This window comes from Panicum virgatum, chromosome 8N (assembly GCF_016808335.1).
Source record: "Panicum virgatum strain AP13 chromosome 8N, P.virgatum_v5, whole genome shotgun sequence".
NCBI lineage: Eukaryota > Viridiplantae > Streptophyta > Magnoliopsida > Poales > Poaceae > Panicum > Panicum virgatum.
In genome coordinates, this window is record NC_053152.1 from 20,005,423 (window position 1) to 20,027,047 (window position 21,625).

Here is a 21,625-nt window from a genome sequence, read left to right on the forward strand (position 1 = left end):
ATGGATGAGTCTTAGGTACCAGTTGGTATTACCAACCGGTACTTTAGGCTCATCCATGGATTGATTCAAAATGAAAATATTTCCTTCTCAATCACAACCGCTGCGTAGGTGAGATGGTAAAGGAGGAATATGTGAGCCAAAAGGTCGCGGGTTCGAATCCCAGCCAAAGGATATTTTGGTACTAGGTGGAACCTTGACCCGGTACTAAAGTAGGCCCTTAGGCACGGTTAAAATATCCGATGTCTTAGACGCTCAAATTTGGTCTCGATTTGGTAGCACCGGTACCTAAGGCCATTTTTCTCAAGTAGTGGGTGGAAAGAGTTTCAACCCGTTACATACATCTAAGAAGGTAATTTGCATGTATTTGGCATAGACAAATCACTGAAAATAACAAGCTAATTGCATGGCAATATTCATTTACATTCTTATCGCGGACGGACTCGCTTATTCCACGAGCTGAGAGGATCACTCCTAATAAGAATGAGGAGCTGCAGCTGGAGATTCAGGAACCGGCGCTGGAGCCGGAGAATGAGGATCCGGAGTTGCGTCCAAGCTGATTCGGTAGACGGGCTTCATGTTTGGGTAGAAGAGACCCCAATTCTGCTCCACACCCTTAGGCTTCTGGTTCTCGTTGAACATGGAGAAGAGATACGTCTTGATGGCGTCCGGGTGCCGTGGCGTGCCCCCTCTTATATGCTTGATCAGGTTTTCGTTGTAGATCTTCGCGTTGTTCGGTGATGCCGCCTTGCCACCCCCGGACGGCCACCCCGTCTCTGACACCAGGACCGACACATTGGATACGCCGAGCTTGGACATGGCCTCATAGAAGGCGTCGATGGCCGTGTCGAAGAGGTTCTGGTAATTGTACTTGCCGTCCTTCACCATGGTGGCCGGAGCAGTGAAGAGCGCGTAGCGGACGTCCATGTCGCTGGGGTTGTAGGCGTAGGTGAAGTAGGGGTAGATGTTGGCCCTGAGCGGCGCGTCGGTGCGCGCCAGGAACTTCAGCACTGGGCGCATGAACACCTTCGCCTCCTTGGTGAAGTTGGCAGCGGAGGGCTGGTTGAACACACCCACTATCGCCTGCGACACCGACGTGGTCACCTGGATGTGCCCAAGCTTGGCAGCGGCGAGTGCAGCATGGACGTTTTCCATTGCCGGAGCAAGAAGGTCCGCCGGCTTGCCGACCACCTCATTGCCGACGGCGACGTAGCGGAACTTGACCGAGGGGTAGGCCTGGATGTTGTCACGGACCCAGGAGGCGGCGGCCTTCTTACCGGAGAGGTTGGACAGCACGTCGTTCGGCGCGCCAACGACTACGACAATGCTGGTGCCGTTCAAGGCCTGGAGTGCAGCCTTGTCCGGCGCGTACAGCCGCATCGCCTTGATGCCGTTCTCCTTGAACATGTTGATGACTGTGCTCGCCGGCGGGAGGTTGCTGCCGCTCATGCTGTAGCACACCCCAATGGAGTCCACGCCTGGAAGTACCAAGTAGAGATGGACCTTCACTAGTTAGTCCAGGCGGTACATGCATGCTGATCGTATATAGTAGATGTGTGAGGAACCAGCCCAAGTTGATCCTGCCTAATCGAGTCATCGTCCATTGATCAATTTGATTAGAGGGAACCAACCCCGGTAGTCCTTGGAATGTGTCATGAGCACCGCCCAGGATTTAAACACACTCCACGAGCACAACAGTAATACCATTACATAGGCACGTCCAACACACGAGATTATATTACAAAGCGGTTCAAAGTTTAATACAACAACTCTTCAGAGTCTTTGCAGCAGAAAGTTCTACTACTAGCACTCCATACATATCGCAAAATAAGAAGGTAATACTATATGCCGATAGTGCCCTTCACATAGCCACCGGCCATCTACTCCTCACCCGCACCTCCGTCCGCGGGGTAGAAGTACCCAAAGACGGCCTCCGACTACGGATCACCTGCAACAACTTTAACAATAGCACCATGAGTACAAAAGGTACTCGCAGGGCTTATCCAATATGGGTATATAATATCCCGACCTCAAGGAGAATGCATTTGGTTAGTAGCAAGGATAGGGTACGGTATTTAACTTTTGCATAAAAGCATCTAACTTTGATCAAGTTGTAATAAGCAAAAGACAACATCTATGATCTCTAAAGCATGCATGAAACAATTACATAAGTAAAGTGTTAATAAATCATAAGCTCAATCTTCCATGAACTTCCTCGGTAACTCTACGTTAAAGTCAAAGTACAAGAGCATGCTCAATGTCCGAGAGCGCGGCTATTGCAATAGATCAAAAACCCTACAGGGGTGTACAACTTTTCCCTGCAGGGGTCGTCCTCCTTGCTTGGGCTTGAGGAAGAGGATGAAGTAGAGGAAGAAGCTTGTTGGGGAAGCTCCTCCCCAAGGAAGAAGAGGAGATCGGGGTGGTGCAGCTCGTAGGCGTCGTTCTCCGGCGTCCTCCGGTGATGCTCCGGTGAGGTAGGGCTTCAATGGCAAGAGTGGAGGAAGGGAAGCTCCTCCATGGCTTTGCTAGAGAGAGAGGGTGTTTGGGGAGAGTGGGAGGGAGAGAGAGAGAGCAGAGGGGTGCTGGGGAGATGGAGAGCTCGGGTTGACGAGTGGGCCCGAGGGTGGGACGTGGCGCCCAGACTCTGTGCGCGTGATATGCATCGGAGATGCACTAGCGGACCGTCCGCGAGTGAGGCGCGGACTGTCCGCGGGTAGGGTGACGTGGCAGTGAATTCGATGTGCCCGAGGTGAACCGTGGTCGGCCACGTGGCAAGGTCGCGGACCGTCCGCCATATAGGGGCGGACTGTCCGCCACTACCAAAACAGTGGATTAGCCTAAGGTTTAATTCTCTCTTTAATTACGAGCTAATTATGCTTAATTCTTTAAGATGCACATGATGACATATTTAACTAGTTAATCAACATAGGGCTGTTACAAATTCTCCCCCGTTGGAAAAATCTCTTCCTGAGATTTGGCTAAGGACCTAAAGAGAGGGCGGACTGTCCGGTCCAGATATGCGGACTGTCCACAGTTGAAAGGCTGGAAACTCTAAGTTTTCGGGTTGGTTCTGTGTAAATTTGGCGAGTCTACTGCGGACCGTCCACGACATATTGGCGGACTGTCCGCCGGCTAAGCCAGCGAAACAACAAATTTCTGGGAGGGTTCTGGTACATTTTTTGAAACTACAGCGGACCGTCCGCGGTTGAAAGCCGGACCGTCCGCAGGTGATTTCAGGTGGAAGACACAGATTACAAGCTCTTTGGTGGAATTTTGGATTTTGTACGGCGGACTGTCCGCTGCAAAAGGCCGGACCGTCCACGAGTCACGAAAAATGCCCAGAAATGGCACAACTGAGAATGGATTTACTTAAGACATGAAACTTACAACAACAGAAATTTTCTAGAGTTCGTGACCATCAACCTAGAATCAATAAGAAGATATTGAACAAGATAAATGGGAGGGTTGTGAGTGCACATACTCGATTCCAAATAATTCGGGATAAGATTACCAAAATTGGTCTTCTTGCTCCCATGTCGCCTCATGCTCGGAATGGCGACTCCATTGGACTTTCACAAACTTGGTGGTCTTGTTTCTAGTTTTGCGCTCTGCTTGATCAAGAATTCGAATAGGATGCTCTTTGTAAGAGAGATTTGGTTGGATATCAATATCTTCATAATTGGTGGCTTCTATAGGGACTCTTAGGCATTTCCTCAATTGTGAAATATGAAATACATTGTGGATTGTTGATAGAGATTGTGGCAACTCCAATTGGTAGGCGATAGCCCCACGCCTTGCCAAAATCCGGAATGTACCAACATAGCGAGGGGCAAGCTTTGCCTTTCTCTTGAAATCGTTGTGTCCCCTTGAAAGGTGTAACCTTGAGATAGGCATAATCACCAATCTTAAAATATAGCTTCCGCCTTCCACAGTCTGCATATCGCTTTTGGCGTGATTGAGCTGCTCGTAATCGCTCTTGAATGGTTTTCACTTTTTCCTCGGCCTCCATAACAATGTCCGGGCCAAAGTATACTCGCTCTCCGGATTCCGACCAATTGAGAGGAATTCTACAACTCTGCCCATACAAAGCTTCAAATGGAGACATTCCAATGCTTGCTTGGTAACTATTGTTGTAGGAAAACTCAGCAAAGGGCAAACATTCATCCCAACCTTTCCCATAAATGATTGCACACGATCTGAGCATATCTTCAGGAATTTGATTGACTCGCTCGGTTTGTCCACCGGTTTGAGGATGATAAGCTGTGCTAAAAGTGAGATCGGTGCCCATAGCATCATGGAGATTTTTCCAAAATCGAGTGGTGAATTGAGGACCTCTATCGGAGACTATGGATTTAGGAACTCCATGAAGACACACAATCTTGGTGATATAAAGCTCCGCATATTTCTCAACTGAGTAGTTAGCTTTCACCGGAAGAAAGTGAGCGGATTTTGTGAGTCGATCCACAATGACCCAAATAGAATTGTACCCATGGAGAGTACGAGGAAGCCTAGTAATAAAATCCATGGATATATTCTCCAACTTCCAAGAAGGAATAGGAAGAGGTTGGAGAGTTCCGGCCGGCTTGAGATGTTCGGCCTTCACCCTTTGGCAAACGTCGCATTCGGCTACATAGCTTGCAATTTCTCTCTTCATGCGAGTCCACCCAAATTTCTTCTTCAAGTCTTGGTACATCTTGTTGCTACCGGGATGGATAGAAAATTGAGATTCATGAGCTTCATCCAGAATTTTCTTTCTAAGCTCAAAATTCTTTGGAACCACCAATCGTTTTCCAAACCAAAAGATTCTTTGATCATCGAGTTTGAAACACTTGAGCTTGTCTTCATTGATTCTAGCTCTAAGCTTCATCATGCCTTTGTCTTCAAGTTTAGCCTTCTTGATTCCATCAATGAGATTAGAAGTGATAACTAAAGAAGCAAGTGACCCATGCTCTACCATAGAGAGATTTAGCTTCCGGAAATCTTCACAAAGAGTGTTGACTCCGGATCGTGTGCGCAAGCAATGGCATTGGACCTTTCGGCTCAAAGCATCTGCAACTACATTGGCCTTACTAGGATGATAGTGAACTTCTAGTTTGTAGTCCTTGATTAATTCCAACCACCTTCTTTGCCTCATATTGAGTTCCGCTTGAGTGAAGATATATTTAAGACTTTGATGATCGGTATATATATTGCAGGAATTTCCAAGAAGATAATGACGCCACAACTTGAGAGCATGAACAACAGCCGCAAGTTCAAGATCATGGGTAGGATAGTTTTCTTCGTGTTGCTTCAATTGGCGTGAAGCATAAGTGATGACTCGGCCTTCTTGCATAAGAACACAACCGAGTCCGATTCTAGATGCATCACAATATACATCAAATCCCTTGGTGATATCCGGTTGAGCAAGAACCAGAGCAGTGGTGAGCTTGGTCTTGAGGGTTTGAAATGTATTCTCACAAGCATCGGTCTACTTGAATTCCACACCCTTCTTTATCAACTCGGTCATAGGCTTGGAAATCTTGGAGAAGTTCTCAATGAACCTACGGTAATAACCCACAAGTCCAAGAAAACTCCGGATCTCACTAACATTTTGGGGTTGCTTCCAATCAAGCACATCCTTCACCTTGCTTTGATCCACCGCCACACCATTCTCCGAAAGGATATGCCCAAGAAAAGCCACTTCCTTGAGCCAAAACTCGCACTTGCTAAACTTGGCATAGAGATGATGATCACAAAGCTTTTGAAGAACAATGCGAATATGCTCGGCATGCTCTTCCTCGGTCTTGGAGAAGATAAGAATGTCATCGATGAAAATCACCACAAGACATCAAGATCTTCAAAGAAAATAGAATTCATGAGATACATGAAATATGCCGGGGCATTGGTTAACCCAAAGGACATAACCGTGTACTCATAAAGCCCATATCGAGTAGAGAAAGACGTCTTGGGAATATCCTCCACTCGAATTTTAATTTGATGATATCCCAAGCGAAGATCAATCTTGGAGAAGAATTTAGCACCCACTAATTGGTCAAATAAAATGTCAATCGTAGGAAGATGATATTTGTTCTTTACGCTCACTTCATTCAACGGCCGATAGTCCGCACACATCCTTAGACTACCATCTTTCTTTGAGACAAATAGAACCGGGCACCCCCAAGGTGAGGAGCTCGGTCGAATAAATCCCTTGTCAAGAAGAATTTGCAATTGTTTCTTCAATTCAGCTAGCTCATTGGGAGGCATACGATAGGGCCTTTTAGATACCGGGGCCGTTCCAGGGAGTAGCTCAATAACAAACTCGACTTCCCGGCCGGGAGGCATCCCCGGTAATTCCTCAGGAAATACATCCGGAAATTCGCACACTACCGGAATTGCCTCTAACTCCGACAAAATAGTGGCATTAAGAGCATGAAGTTGAGAACCAAGTTTCTCATGGAGATAAAGATTAACTCGCACTCCGGAAGGGTGCATAAGTTCAATAGAGCGAGGATCGCACCGAATAACCCCATCATGTTTAGTTATCCAATTCATCTCAATAATGACATCCAATTCTTCTAGATCAATTACCACAAAATTTACCATGAAAATCAGCCCCGAGACTTCAAGTTGAGCTAAGTTGACCACTTCTTTAGATACTAATGTTGCTCCGGGAGCATCAATGATAAATGGAGTAGGCACTACTGTTGGCGCTCCTTAAGTACAAATTTTATCCCTTGTTTATCCTTGATAATGGCATGAATTTAATATCAAAATCACTAACCATCCTAACCCCAGCCTAATTATTGGTCATTTTCACACTTGCACATATATTTTGGAGGAACTTTGTTTTTGCAGGTTTTTGGCCTATTTTGGAGCATGAAATGACGAGGCCCGTGATCGAGCGCCAATACGAAGAAAGACGACGGCCAAAGCCCAAAGGAAGGACCAAAGCCCATGTTGATTCGAAGCCCATTCATGCACATCCATCCTCCAAGAGAGCCCAAAGGACCGAGCCCACGAAGAAGAGATCAAGATACTTCGGGATTAAGCAAAGAAAATGAAGATTTAAGGAAGGATTCCCTATCCTATCCTTTCCTCGAAGATATCTCCAAGATAACGACGTCCAAAGGGGTGCAATTGTGAAGGACATAAACTCTAGAAGATGTGAGGAGTCTACACGCGAAAGATGAGATCGAGGCGGGCCCGAACGAGGGTAGGCCGGCCGGCCTAGGCCCATCATCAGCAGGCCTAGCCCATTTCCGAGGCGGTTCGGCCTCCCCTTTGATCGGTGGCTTCGTCGGCTTATAAATAGCTCGCACCTTATTCAACTCGGGGCATCCATCCACCCAGAACTCGACGAATACCTAGGGCCAAGACCAGAGGGAGACGACGGACGCCGCAAGTCTTCGAAGTTGTCTAGGAGATGGCTTAGGCCGCCCCTAGCTGCCATGGCCTCCCTGCGTGGTTGTGCCATGGTGGAGTTCATGAGCTAGTAGGAGTCGTCAATGCTATGTACTCGGTGGTGACGATCCAAACGAATCTATTATGTGAGTAATGACAATCATATCTTCCGAATCTTTTAGCGACCATGTTCTCTCTTTCGATTTCGTTCTTTTCTTTGGGTTTGCTTCATCCTAGATCTATTATCGAGATAGATCGCTTAGCATGATCTTGTAGTCATGGTGGCTAGAGGTTCATGGCGGAACTACCAAAGGGGGTTCGACTTGCTTCAGGGTGCTTTCGTCCAAAGGGGGGCATCGTGACAGGGCGTTGCTTTAAGTAGATGGGGTATCGAAGGATCGGATTGGAGATTTTGGGTTTAAAGATGCCATTGATTGAGATGCATGATTTATTTGCTCGTCAGCTTGAACTTCAACTAGATGATAATAGGCCTAGTCATGTCTTTGGTTTTGCTATGGTTACACCTATGTTCATGGATGAGATCAACCTTTACACAACACTCATATCTATTAAAGGTTACTCTATATGTGCAATTCATGTTTCATGTTAGGATAGATCCGTTAGATTAGATGGAAAACCTTGGGTAGTTCTTTGTCGATCCACGGATTGATAAACCATGTGGGAATACTCTAAGGGAAAAGCTACACGATCCCGTGCGCTTGCGATATATAAATTGGGGTGCTAAGGAGCGTCAACAACTACCCGGATGGAAAAATTATGTTCTATGGCAAACTTTCTACTCATGAAGGAATGAGATGCACCGGAATCAAATAATGCTCGAGTGGGTTTAGAATTGATAGAAACCATACCAACAAGAACTTGCATGTCCTCACTAGCTTCCTCCGCCGTGATATGATTCAACTTGCCACATTTGGAATTTTGACCATTCCCCCTATCTTGGTGAGGAGGAGTTGGTGGATTTGGAGTATTGCCGGCTCCACCCTTTCTTGGAGAGGGACACTCACGAGAGATGTGGCCTTGCCCGTCACAATTGAAGCATGGCCCACAAGAGGTATTTCCACCACCGCCTCCCGGCTTCCCCGGAGCACGAGGAGGTTGACCTTGGGAGCTGGAGGACGGCGTGCCATCCACATGGGTTGAGGAGCACCAAAACCCGGCGCACGGGGTGGAGGAGGAAGTCCCGTGTGGGGGCGTTGCGGGTTACCACCGGCTGAAGAAGAGGCAGCCCGCTTGCGGTTCTCCATATCAATCTTGCGATTCTCATTTTCAAATGCATTCATCTTGTACTCAGCCTTGATCGCCTTGCTAACCATGTCATTGAAATCCCAAAAATCCGTGGTAGAGAGATGCGATTGAAGCTTCAAAGACAACCCATTTATGAAATGATCTTGCTTCTTCTCATCCGTGTTGATATCCTCCAAAGCATATTGGGCAAGATAATTCAAGGTGTTGACATACTCCATCACGGGTTTGTTGCCTTGGCGAAACCTACGAAACTCATCCCTCTTAATGTTGAGCACACTCTTGTGAATGTGGTATGCACGAAAAGCCTCACGAAATTCAGCCCAAGTCACTTGGTGACCTTCACCAACTTGTGCCATGTATCCAAGCCACCAAGCTCCTACGGCATCACGAAGTTGATGAGCCGCATAATTAACCTTCTCTTGATCATTGCACTGAATAAGACCAAGTTTTTGCTCTATGGCACGCAGCCAAAAATCAGCATCCAAAGGCTCCTTTGATTCACGAAAGATAGGAGGGTCGGTGGCCATGAAAGCGGAATGACCATGGCATTGACCACCATGTCCCTGCCCACCCAAGTGTTGCACAATGGCTTGCATAATCTGATTTTGCGTTTGTCGGCTCTCCTCCGACCTTCTAAGGATCTCCACAAGGGTTGGGTGCAAAGGAGGAGGAGCGAGAGGCTTTTCGCCATTATCACCACCGGCACTAGAGTTTTCGACCATCCTGCCACCAACCACAAAGGAAGTTAGCGACCGGGAGAAAGGAAAATTGATATAGTACAATTGCACAAAGAAAATTGCACAACTATGTAAGATATCAACTACAAATGTGTGAGAATAAAATTTGACACCATAGATAGGATGGATCAAGGAACAATGAAACTAAAGAATTTTGGACAGCACTAAGAATCACCCATAGGAAGTAACCTTAATCATATATCTAGTACCCCCATATTCTTAAAAGAAACATGCATGAATGATGATAAATGATGACATGTCACAGCCATACGCATAAATAACACAGCACACCACTAACATAACGGAGGTCCACATAGATAATATATAGTAGTACATTACATAGGCATATAGCTAACTAGTGTTTCACCAATTAACTGTTCGATTACATAAAATAGGTGATACATTACAACGAGTTATATAACTCGAGGAGTCTCATAACCGCCATAGGATTACATAAATATTTAGAAGGGACCATAGGGAGCTCTTGCGAAGTATGGTGGGAAGTCATCAAGAAGGTGATATTGAGGGGATCCGGTGTCTTCGGGGTTCTCCGGGTGAGTGAGGGGTGCATGTTCACCACCAAAGATGATCTCTCTAGTCAAAGTTGTGGGGGCAAAGCGGCGCACACGCAGCCCATTAGACATACGTGCTTGCCCCACCACATGTTGAGGAAGATATATGCCTTGAACTAAAGGAAAGCGAAGCTCCAATGGTGCCGCCTCATGTGGGGTGTAATCATTGGGTCCATACAACACATCTTGAGGCACGCGGTCCATGCAAACATACATATCCACGGTGCGTTGCAACTCATTGAACCGACGTCTTGTCTCCCTTAACTCCGCTCGGATGCAACGGAGGCTTCGGTCTTGTGCCGCCACCAACTCGGACATACGCCTTTCATACAAGCTAGCACCTCCCATTCCCATCTCAAACACATTCACACCTTGCAATGGTCCTTGAATTGGGAAGTGAGTGAATGGGTGACGCTCCAACTTGATCACTTCTTGGCGGAGAATTGCCATAGCCTTGTACGCCACTTCTTGGATTGCCATCTCAATTGAAGTTCCATGAGCTGAAATATTGTGAACTTCCGTGACCCCTTCAACAAAGCGTCTTGGGATGAACACGGTGGAGCCCAGCCCAAGTCCCCTCGCAAAGACCGAATACTCCAGCCTCCGCGAGAAATTGCCTCTCCAAATCATCTCGGCAAGGAGTGGAGGAAAGCCTTCCGCCTCCTCGGCCCGAGCCACCATGACCAATTGGCCCAAGTTCCCGTTCATCTATCATGAGCAAGACAAGATAAGTTAGTGAACATATTTATAATAATTAATGTGCAGCCCATAAGGTAAGAAAAGTAGCTCTAGGAAAGATAAGAGATATATACACCATAGAAGAAATATAGCCTCAAGAAAAGAAAAGTTTTACAAGTACTTGATTATTAGTGATCACCATTTTGTTCCTAAACATGCTTCACAACAAAAGTTTAGTGATAACCATGCATGGAATGCACCCATAGCTCTGATGCCACGCTGTGAGGAACTAGCCCAAGCTGATCCCGCCTAATCGAGTCATCGTCCATTGATCAACTTGATTAGAGGGAACCAACCCCGGTAGTCCTTGGAATGTGTCATGAGCACCGCCCAAGATTTAAACACACTCCACGAGCACAACAGTAATACCATTACATAGGCACGTCCAACACACGAGATTATATTACAAAGCGGTTCAAAGTTTAATACAACAAGTCTTCAGAGTCTTTGTAGCGGAAAGTTCTACTACTAGCACTCCATACATATCGCAAAATAAGAAGGTAACACTATATGCCGATAGTGCCCTTCACATAGCCACCGGCCATCTACTCCTCACCCGCACCTCCGTCCGTGGGGTAGAAGTACCCAAAGATGGCCTCCATCTGCGGATCACCTGCAACAACTTTAACGATAGCACCATGAGTACAAAAGATACTCGCAGGGCTTATCCAATATAGGTATATAATATCCCGACCTCAAGGAGAATGCATTTGGTTAGTAGCAAGGATAGGGTACGGTATTTAACTTTTGTATAAAAGCATCTAACTTTGATCAAGTTGTAATAAGCAAAAGACAGAGCATCTATGATCTCTAAAGCATGCATCAAACAATTACATAAGTAAATTGTTTATAAATCATAAGCTCAATCTTCCATGAACTTCCTCGGTAACTCTACGTTAAAGTCAACGTACAAGAGCATGCTCAATGTCCGAGAGCGCGGCTATTGCAATAGATTGAAAACCCTGCAGGGGTGTACAACTTTTCCCACACGAGAACAAGACCAACGACCATACCCACAGCCAAGGATAAGTGTTGATTCATGTCTCAACCTTTCACACAAACACAACTGACTATGAGTGAACGGTCGAGAACGACAAGTGCACCGAAAACACCGATCACACTCCATCACAACTCGCACCGAATCCGATCAAGGAAAGGTGTGATTTATGCTAGTTGGCTTACCGTCCCATTATATAGTATGTGGTTTGTACGAAAAGGTGCTCAAGTATCAAAGCGATTACGCATCGGTCCTTAATCAACTCAAGCAAGACTAACCATGTGAGCTCCATCCCAACATGGCCCTATCATACTTGCCCAAGTCTGAATCATCTTTCATATTTGCTTAACTTTTATCCATTCTTGACTAATCATGTAAATTAATCAAACATCCTATAGCTCGCGAGTGGTGGTGACCTTGCCACCTCTCATCTTGTACCGTAGCTAAGCATGGCTAAGCATATAGTTCGTGACACCTATTCAAGCATACTCATCTAAAAATGATATCCTAATCAAGGTTGATAATGCATCAAATAGGTTCTACGCAATCAATGATATATATATATATAGTAACTCATGCGCAAACAAGACACATATACTTCATTGATCCAAAATAGGGTGTAAGAAATGCTTAGGGTCCTGCCTTGAGTCTCAAAAGAAGTGTCGTCTCCCACGGGTTCCGACTCACCCTCCTCTTGCTCCGGTGTCACGGTCTCTACACGAATGCAAATGATGCTTGAGAAATGAGCATGCTATGAATGCGTGCAATGATTGCTAATGACAGGAGAATGCAGGCTTTAACAGGGTTAAACTATGGTATAGAGACTGGACATAAGGTACAAAGGTGGGTGTTACATGAATGAGTGAAAGGGTGCTGAACAGGTAATTGCGGACCGTCCGGGTTAGGGAAGCGGACCGTCCGGTCTGAATGGCGGACCGAGTGGCGAACCGTCCGCCGGTCAGTCGTGGACCGTGTTGGGTGGAAATCATGCTCTCTGACTAAATAGCGGACCATCCGCGTGGGTTGAGCGAACTGTCCGCCTTTCAAATCTTGAAAGGCCAGAACTCGTGCAGAGGCTGTTGGTTTTGGTCAGGAGCGGGCGGACTGTCTGGCCATGTTGGGCAGACCGTCCGCGACACGGCCGAGGCTCACCGGCGTGTTCGCCGCCGGCGATTCCGGCCATGGGTTGGGGTGGGGTTTGTTCCTAGAGGTGCCTGGGAGTCTAGGGAGTTCACTTTGGTAACTAAATCGCACATGCATTAGGGTTTCGAAGCTCTAGGTCATCAATGATGATTTGTGCTCTAAGTGTGTTCTTGGCTTCGAATCCTAGGGCAATGCGGATGGATCGGGGAGGGGAAACACTCACCGGCGTCGAGTGGGTCACCGGTAAGGGCTTCAAGTCGTCGGGGAAGGCTTGGAGTAGCTCGGGGTCGTCGTCCTTGCTTGGGCTTGAGGAAGAGGATGAAGTAGAGGAAGAAGCTTGTTGGGGAAGCTCCTCCCCAAGGAAGAAGAGGAGATCGGGGTGGTGCAGCTCGTAGGCGTCGTTCTCCGGCATCCTCCGGTGATGCTCCGGTGAGGTAGGGCTTCAATGACAAGAGTGGAGGAAGGGAAGCTCCTCCATGGCTTTGCTAGAGAGAGAGGGTGTTTGGGGAGAGTGGGAGGGAGAGAGAGAGAGAGAGAGAGCAGAGGGGTGCTGGGGAGATGGAGAGCTCGGGTTGACAAGTGGGCCCGAGGGTGGGACGTGGCGCCCAGACTCCGTCCGCGAGTGAGGCGCGGACTGTCCGCGGGTAGGGTGACGTGGCAGTGAATTCGATGTGCCCGAGGTGAACCGTGGTCGGCCACGTGGCAAGGTCGCGGACCGTCCGCCGTATAGGGGCGGACTGTCCGCCACTACCAAAACAGTGGATTAGCCTAAGGTTTAATTCTCTCTTTAATTACGAGCTAATTATGCTTAATTCTTTAAGATGCACATGATGACATATTTAACTAGTTAATCAACATAGGGCTGTTACAAATTCTCCCCCGTTGGAAAAATCTCTTCCTGAGATTTGGCTAAGGACCTAAAGAGAGGGCGGACTGTCCGGTCCAGATATGCGGACTGTCCACAGTTAAAAGGCTGGAAACTCTAAGTTAATATTTAACTAGTTAATCAACATAAAATGATGTACAATTTCTATTCATGTATCTACCACAGCTTTCCATTCTTTTTTACTGATAGACTTAGAGAGAGAGAGAGAGAGAGAGAGAGAGAGAGAGAGAGAGAGAGAGAGAGTATTACTTTGGGGAACGGAAGCAATGATTCCCAGGAGCAATGCCATGGCAAACATGCTGGAGGCTACACCTTGCCTTGCCATTGCGGCTCTCTGTTTCTCTTTCAAGGCTATATGGATGCTGCTGCCCGCAGCTTCCTTATATAGCTGCCGAGCGGACAGAATTAGGTCTTCAGGAGAGAATGTTTTAGCCTATTCCAATTTGACTAGCCCGCCAGGGGCAGCCGTTGCACGTGCTATTTCTAACATGGCGCGTGACGTCTGATTTGAACCATTGTTAAATAGCACGCCACAATCAGAGCAAGGCCAATAATAGAACCAAACTCTCTTGGTTATTGGACAAGCCACATCAGCAACCTAATATTCCAGTTATCTGACAGTAATTAACTCGTGCTTAGGTTATTTGCGACAAATAAACACTCCGGTTTGATCCCATTGTTTGTAAGATTCACAGCTTGATTGGCGAACCAATGGAAGATAGATGCCGCTCATCTTCTCTTTTTTTTTTGAGAAGGGGCTGGATCCCGTTAATTAAAAAAGAGACAAGCTCTTACAGACATCACCCTGGAGGAAGTACAAATTACAGCCAAGTCCACAACATCCATCCTCCAGAGGTGACGAAGTGCGTACAAGACCCTGATAAACAACAAACTTGAAACTAAGGTCCTTGGATCTTGACGCCAAGCTCCAGTTCGCCGCACCACTTCCAGTTCTGGCGGAATCAGAGAAGCAGCACGGCAGGCAGGAGAGAAGCTCAACCAAAATGCCCGACGAGACCTCCAGCATTTTATAGCCGCAAGACGTGTCTCCTCTGTGGCGCGTCGGCCGTCGTCGTCATGACCTTGGAAGAGAAAGAATCCAGCGCCGCCGACCGAATCGACGACCCAGAAGTCCACAACGGCCGCATCAAGCAGCAGCCAGGACAAGAGCCCTGCAGAAGGGAAATCCAAGCCCCCATCTTTGACAAGAAAGGAGCAAACTAACCTCATAGGGCGAGCCCGCCGAACATCGCCGGAACTGCCATGGAGGACCAAAAGCTTCAGAGCTGCCTCGCTGAAGCCAACGCCGGATCCACTGCCATCGACATCGGAGAAGGCCCGGGAGCACTTTATTTGCCACTTCGCACCATCGTCCAGCATGCCATCGACAGCGAGCACCAAGACAAAGCTGAGGGCCAAAAGATCCACCCTCAGTCGCAGTTCGCTGGACGAACCATCGCCGAAGATGCCGTCACTGGAGATGTCGCCACCAGAAAACTTGAGGAGGAACAATAGCCTCGATGGTGTTACTGGCGTCGTCGCCTCCACCATCAAGGAAAAGCTTGCTACTAAGCCTACAGCTAAGAGCTATGTACACCTACCTCTACTACTGCCGGGCTCCCCTCTCTACTCCATTGTCGCGGAGGACGCCGGAGGAGAGGGGGCTGGCGGATCGATGGAGGAGGAAGTGCGCTCGCCTCGAAATCGCCCGGTCACCACTGTAGCATGGGGAAAGGCGTTTTGAGAGAGACTGGTCGGGTGCCGCTCATCTTCTCTGTTTCAAAAACTCCATCTATCTTGTCATGCCCCATGCATGCTATGATTGAGAGGCAAAAATAAGGTGTCTTTGATCCTTATAACATCAGTAATAATGTATTTATGATTTGTCCATGGATTGGGAAAAATTGGATCCGCCATTCGCCTTGCGCAGAGGATGCCGGAGCATCGCATGCGTGTTCCGCAGGGCTGTGCCACTTGTTTTGCGCTGGGCTGCCGCTTGACTCGCATGCCGGCTACCGGAAACAGTGCTCGACTCGCACGCCGGCTGCTGGAGCAGCTGTTCCCCTTATTGCGCCAACATGGGCATAGCTAGTGGGCTGCACAGATATGGTTCGGCGTACCTTAGGCCCAGCCCAACAAGGCATCGAGTATTAACTAAAAAAACTCTTGTAAGACTAATATATACTTAGGCCCAGTCCAACAAGGCTTTTGTTAGGTTCCAAGGAACTAATGGAAGCCATTCAAATGCTAAGTATGAAAGACTCGCAAAGAAACGAAACAAAAAAAGCGCAGAACACTGACGCAAATTGACCGATTCAATCGGTGAGGGTAAAAAGAACACCGAATCAATCAATCGGTGAGCAAGAACACCGAATCAATCGGTGAGCAAGGGCACCAGCAGCCGATGGTTCTAGATTGATCGATCCATTCGGTCATAGCCATATGAAGAAGAACAAATCATTCAGTGATGCTACGAGGAAGAAGAATGGCTCTGAAATGACCGATCGGTCATATCCATTCGAGCAGGACCGTCGGTCAGGCTAGTGAGACTCAGAACTCAGCCACCGTGGCTACTCTGCACCATGGGACCGATTCACTCGGTCTCTGCATAATGTGTGTTGATACCATTTTTTGGCACGTGTCAATCTAGTGGATAGGCAGCCAATGAGAATAATCCGATGCTAGAGTAAAGGGAAAAGCTGAAGCAAGTTGGGCCTTTTGGTTAGAGAGGGGCGTCCAAGCCGATGGAGCTAAGGAAGGAGCCAACACAATTGTTTTGGCAAGTTATCTTTAGGATTGTATGTCATTTAAATTAGGCACTTTTCTTCTTGTTTATCAAATTGTAATATCGCCGTATTGGCAATGGGGTCTAGGTTAGGCTATAAATAATAGACCCCAATATTTGTAAATTTTGATCAACCGCATCCAAACAAAACCTTTACATTCAGTGCATCTACTTTTCTTACAAGCGGCTTCGCCATAGTTGCAGTATATTTTCCCTTTATGAGTTCTTTTCAGCAGGCACGTCCATCGTTTGCTGGTAAGTTCTGAGTCGAATTGCTTAGCCAGATCCAAGTTGATGGCGCATCACTTCTTCATCTATCAATAGCATTTAAAGTTATCAAGAAAATTAGATATGTGTTGGCAGCCAAAATTGGCAAAGTGCGCGGCCGACCGGTCTGACCGGTCGGGCTGACTGGTTAGACCGGTCTGGCTCTGTGTAATCCGAGTCTGGTTAGATTTCCTTTGTAGAGTCCGTTTGTAACCCGATTTGGAAGGGGTATGTCCTCCCTAGCCTATAAATATAAAGGCCACAGCCGATTGAGGTCTTTCTACCCAATCGAATAAAAAATCCATGTGCTTTTACTTTTTCCTCAAACCCTAGCTTTTCCAATCTTTGTGCTGTTCTTTGCTCATCTCTACGGCATTCATTCAAGGGCATCTTGGGTGGTCTGCCGATTCCAAGACAACCCTAGACCTGCGAGCTCCGACGGGACCCCTCCCGAGCTCACGGTTCTAGGTTTTTGCGAAGCTGTTTGCGCCCAACTAGTTTGACCGGTTGGCACGACTGGTCTGACCAGTCGCTAGGGATCTTCGTCAGGTTCTGATCATTGTGATTCGCGCATTTTAGCGCTTATGTGTTGATCAATTTAGCATCAACATATTCTTTGGCGACTCCACTGGGGAAAGATATGAATTCATCGAACGCAATGACCGGTCAAAAGATTAATCCTACCAAGGTAGATTCCACTCCACTTGACATCAAGTATGAAGACATACCTAAGGAGAGCCGCAAGCAATTCGAGACTGCGCACCAGAAGGAGTAGGAGGAAGCTAAGAAGAGACTGCTTGCATGCTTTGGGAAGACTCGGCAAGGCGTATTCGAGAAGGATAAGTTCGTCATGCCCACATTTGCACCGCCACCGCCGAACCCATCTATTACGGCTGCAGCTACTGCTTCATTTGCTTCTACTCCAAGTGATGTAAGTTTTACATTCGATTCCATTAATCAGTTTGCTGAAGGCTTTTTGGGTAGATTTGAACAGTCGCAAAAGCTTACACAAGATCTACTTATCGACTTGAATCTACAAAATAGGGATAAGAAGCCTATTAATGATTATTCTAACTTTACCCCTAATCCTAGTTTTTCGGCTGCACCATCAGAGAATTATCAATATGGTATGCCGCCGAATTCCTTCGTGGGACAGACACCTCTGCCAGGCGTTGTTCGGCCGTCCAGGGCCGAACCGGTCAGACCGGTACCTCGGCGGGCAGACCGGTCAGACCGCTCGCTCAGACCGGTGCCATGGTGCTCGGTTCTGCGTCACAGCCACAGCTCACGCCTCTTCCTACTTCGGCTGCCCCTAGCTTGGAACAAGAATTGATGGAGTTTGTGCTGCCGTATACTACAAAGTCATACGGCGAACCCCCGTTTCCTCCACCGTTGCCCATGGATATTTGGGATGATTGGCTTAAAGAAAATCCACAATATGACGCACAAACGATGTCCACTACTGATCCTGCGACACATCATTTTGGCCAAACATCTACTAGCAATTATGAGGCCGATCTTCTTAGAATGAGAGAAGATCTGGCTAGCATGTTCAAGTCTAAACTTGGTTTATGCGTGGGTAGGAGTCGGCTTTATCAAATGCCATATGTTGATGCTTTCGATTTGATTCCTTACCCCGCTGGTTGGCGTGTTTCCAGTTTTGTCAAGTTTGGCGGTGATTATAACCGGTCCACTTGGGAGCATATCAGCCAATATATTGCTCAACTTAGGGAAGCTGGTTCTAGCAAGTCTTTGCGCGTTCGTATATTTTCTTTATCTTTGACTGGAATGGCTTTCTCTTGGTTTTCGTCGTTAGCCCCGAACTCGATTCGTTCTTGGGACGAATTAGAACAAAAGTTTCATGATCACTTTTATAGTGGAGATAATGAAACTAAGTTGACGGATTTGACATCGGTTAAGCAGGGTAGAGATGAATCTATCCATGAGTACATTAAAAGGTTTAAAGATATAAAAAATGATGCTTTAATTAGTCACTTTCTGAAAAGGATTTGGTCGATTTGGCTCTTGTGGGTTTACGTTATAGTTATAGAGAGAAGCTTGATGGTTCGAGTTTTTATTCTATAAATCAGCTTCAAGTAAGAGCTTTAGGCCAAGAGGCAAAGCTTAAAAAAGAAAAAGATACTTACAAGTCCCATCATTCAAACACGCATATTGTTGAATTTGATTCTGATTCATCGGATGATGAGGATGAAGAGGTATATGCTACTGAGTTTGTTTGGCCCACTTCGGCCAAACCATCTACTTGCACATCTCTCAAGCCGACTCAAAGTAATAGGCAAGAGGAGACGAAATTTACTTTTGATGTGTCCAAGTGCGATCATATTTTTGATGAATTATTACGACTTGGGCACATAAAGATTACTTATGTTATATCACCGCTTGAGGAGCTAAAGCGGCGTGCTTATTGCAAATTTCATAATTCTTCATCTCATGCAACTAATGATTGTAATGTGTTTCATTGATAGGTACAATCGGCCATAAATGAAGGACGATTGACCTTTCCGGAGATGAAGATTTATAAAGCTACATTCCCAGTTCACACCATTGATCTGAACAATGCAAAGGTGCTGATTCGGCCGGATCAAGCCGAATGAGCAAAGGGCAAGATCGTGATTATTGGTGATGATAGGCCGTTGACAGTTGACAACAAGATTCTGGCCAGGGAGGTGATTCAGGAAAAGGCTCCTTATGGGAAGAAGAATCTGAGGATCATACTTAAGCCTCGCACGCTCGGGGGGCAAGAAGGTTCTTCTTCATGCGACCGGTCTGCTGCTCAGCCGAGACCGGTCAGACTGGTCCTGGTGGCCGGTTACACCGCCCTGGTGGTCAGCCCCGGACATTCAAGCCTAAGCGTCCGGAAGTGGGTACATGGAAGACAAATCCGCCAAAGGTGCAGGGCAAGCTTGCAAATCAGAAGCCTACCTTTGGCCAACTGCTAAACAAGTACTCAAAGGCCGTTAGAAATGATCGGCCCCTAAAAAAGAGAACGAGGTCACTTCCGCGTCAAGGTGCACCATCATCTCCTAGGGGAGAATCAAGCAAGCGCAGGGGTGATGTAGTTACTTTGTTCCCTCCTCAGCAGATGCAGCCGATGTATGCTACTATGCCATGGGCTCCACCGGCGTCGGATTATTAGTTTCCCATATGGGAGAATGGAGGATTTTGGATGTAATGCTATCCGATGCCGTATCCACCACACTTCCAGGGGGAGGGAAATTCCAGAGGGCCTGTCTTCGACAGGTTAAAACAACTGGTTCACGATCGATTGGGGCAACACCAATCTGGTCAGGGGCAGAACCCCAGACCAGTCAGACTAGTCTACCTCGACCGGTCAGACCGGTCTCAGCAGAGACCGGCCCAAGTTTGTCCTATACGCCAAGAATATCACATCAAGGAAAAGAAGGATGAACCAGAGCCAGTGCAGGTAGATTCTGAGAAGGCTCCAGCTACTAATGTTGTGCAAATCCAAGATGCACAAAAGGGACTGATGATCATGGAGAAATCGATTGATTCTTCTGTTGACGCTCACTAACGACCATTTCCAGGCATCAACTTGATCAGAAAATCATAAGAGTTTGCATTTCTTACACGTAATTATATTCAATAAAGTCCGTAAACAACACTTTACCTTCTAGAATATGCAAAGTGTGTTTTTGAGCTAATATGCAGGTTGCAAGCACACTTTGGCCCAGCAGAAAATCACAGAAAATATCAGAGTACCGATTCAGGCTCAAATGGACCAAGTGTAGCCAAAGAACCAAAGCAAAACAAGTCAAGACAGGCCAACCCCAGCGTAGATCAGACAAGGAGGCCCAGACAAGCCCAACCCCCAGCAGTTGGGGACGATTGGCGGCCAGGGCAGGCCGGGTCGGCCGACCAGGCCCATGGGCCCCACCGCCTCAACTTTGCCACGTGGCGCCTCCCTGTTGCTCCTTTAGGTCAGTTTGGGGTGCTGCGGACGGTGGCTCCCTCCTATAAATACAAAGGGAGGGGGTAGAGAATAGGACACACACACACACACACACACACACACACACACACCTCACTTCACTCACCTCTCAAGTTCCTTCTTGCAAAGTCTTTAGGCTTAGTGGAGTTTAGGAGAAGTCTAGGAGTCATCGAGTCACCAGAGTTGCTCGAGAGTCTGGTATGGGTTTATCTCTAGCTCTCTCTTGTAATATTCGGTCGTTTGTAATAGAATTAGACTATGGTTACCGATATCTGCTTGAAGTATATTCTGAGTTATCGAGTATATGCTTCTTGTCATGGTTGCATTATTATTCAATGATCTCATTGCATAATTGCCCTGGAGATGGAGATGTTAGTCTTTTGTTCCTAGAACTCTATCAACTGTTCCTAGTATTCGTATGAGTGCTTTAGTGTGATGTCTGTCCATCCGGAGGGTGGGGGCTCCACGCGGGACACTAGAGTATCCCTTACTAGTGTAGACATGGTGTCTAGATTAGCTAAGTGTTTGCTGGATGTCAACTATACCCATAGTTTGTAGAGGTAGCCGGCAGGTGGTGACAGCCCACGTTCGGTATGGGGGGTAGGAGGTACATAAAGTCACCGGGGGTGTACGGGCTCCTCCCATTACTTCGATAGTGATCTCCCTGTTGTGTAGTTTAATCTCTGACAAGCTAACTAATGAGAAAGTGTAGATATAGCTAGCCTAGCACAGCTGACTCGAGCTCTGACTTACCTTGCTCCCGGCCTAAAGCAATCTTTATCTTTTATTTATCAAGAGGGTAGTTTTGTGTGTGTGTGTCACACTACTCCTACCATGTTATTATCTTACCCCTGTTTATGCTGAGAATATCCAATCTAGATAGAGTT

The 21,625-nt window shown here is 47.0% G+C and overlaps 1 protein-coding gene across 1 annotated transcript; it reads right to left on the reverse strand.

Annotated features, from left to right (window-relative positions):
• Nucleotides 1-471: 471 nt before the first annotated feature.
• Nucleotides 472-14,041, reverse strand: LOC120684876 (lichenase-2-like). The gene is made up of 2 exons (XM_039966742.1): nucleotides 13,966-14,041; nucleotides 472-1,475 (listed from the first exon to the last, which is right to left on the reverse strand). Exons 1-2 carry the CDS (start codon nucleotides 14,039-14,041, stop codon nucleotides 472-474), a joined length of 1,080 nt encoding a protein of 359 aa, XP_039822676.1.
• Between the last annotated feature and the right edge of the window lie 7,584 nt (nucleotides 14,042-21,625).

Bases quoted from the DNA above. Each gene is read 5' to 3' on its own strand.
- LOC120684876 (XM_039966742.1), bottom strand. From the start codon at position 14,041: ATGGCAAGGCAAGGTGTAGCCTCCAGCATGTTTGCCATGGCATTGCTC. The intron at 1,476-13,965 runs GTAATACTCTCT...TGGTACTTCCAG, and splicing joins CATTGCTTCCGTTCCCCAAA to GCGTGGACTCCATTGGGGTG.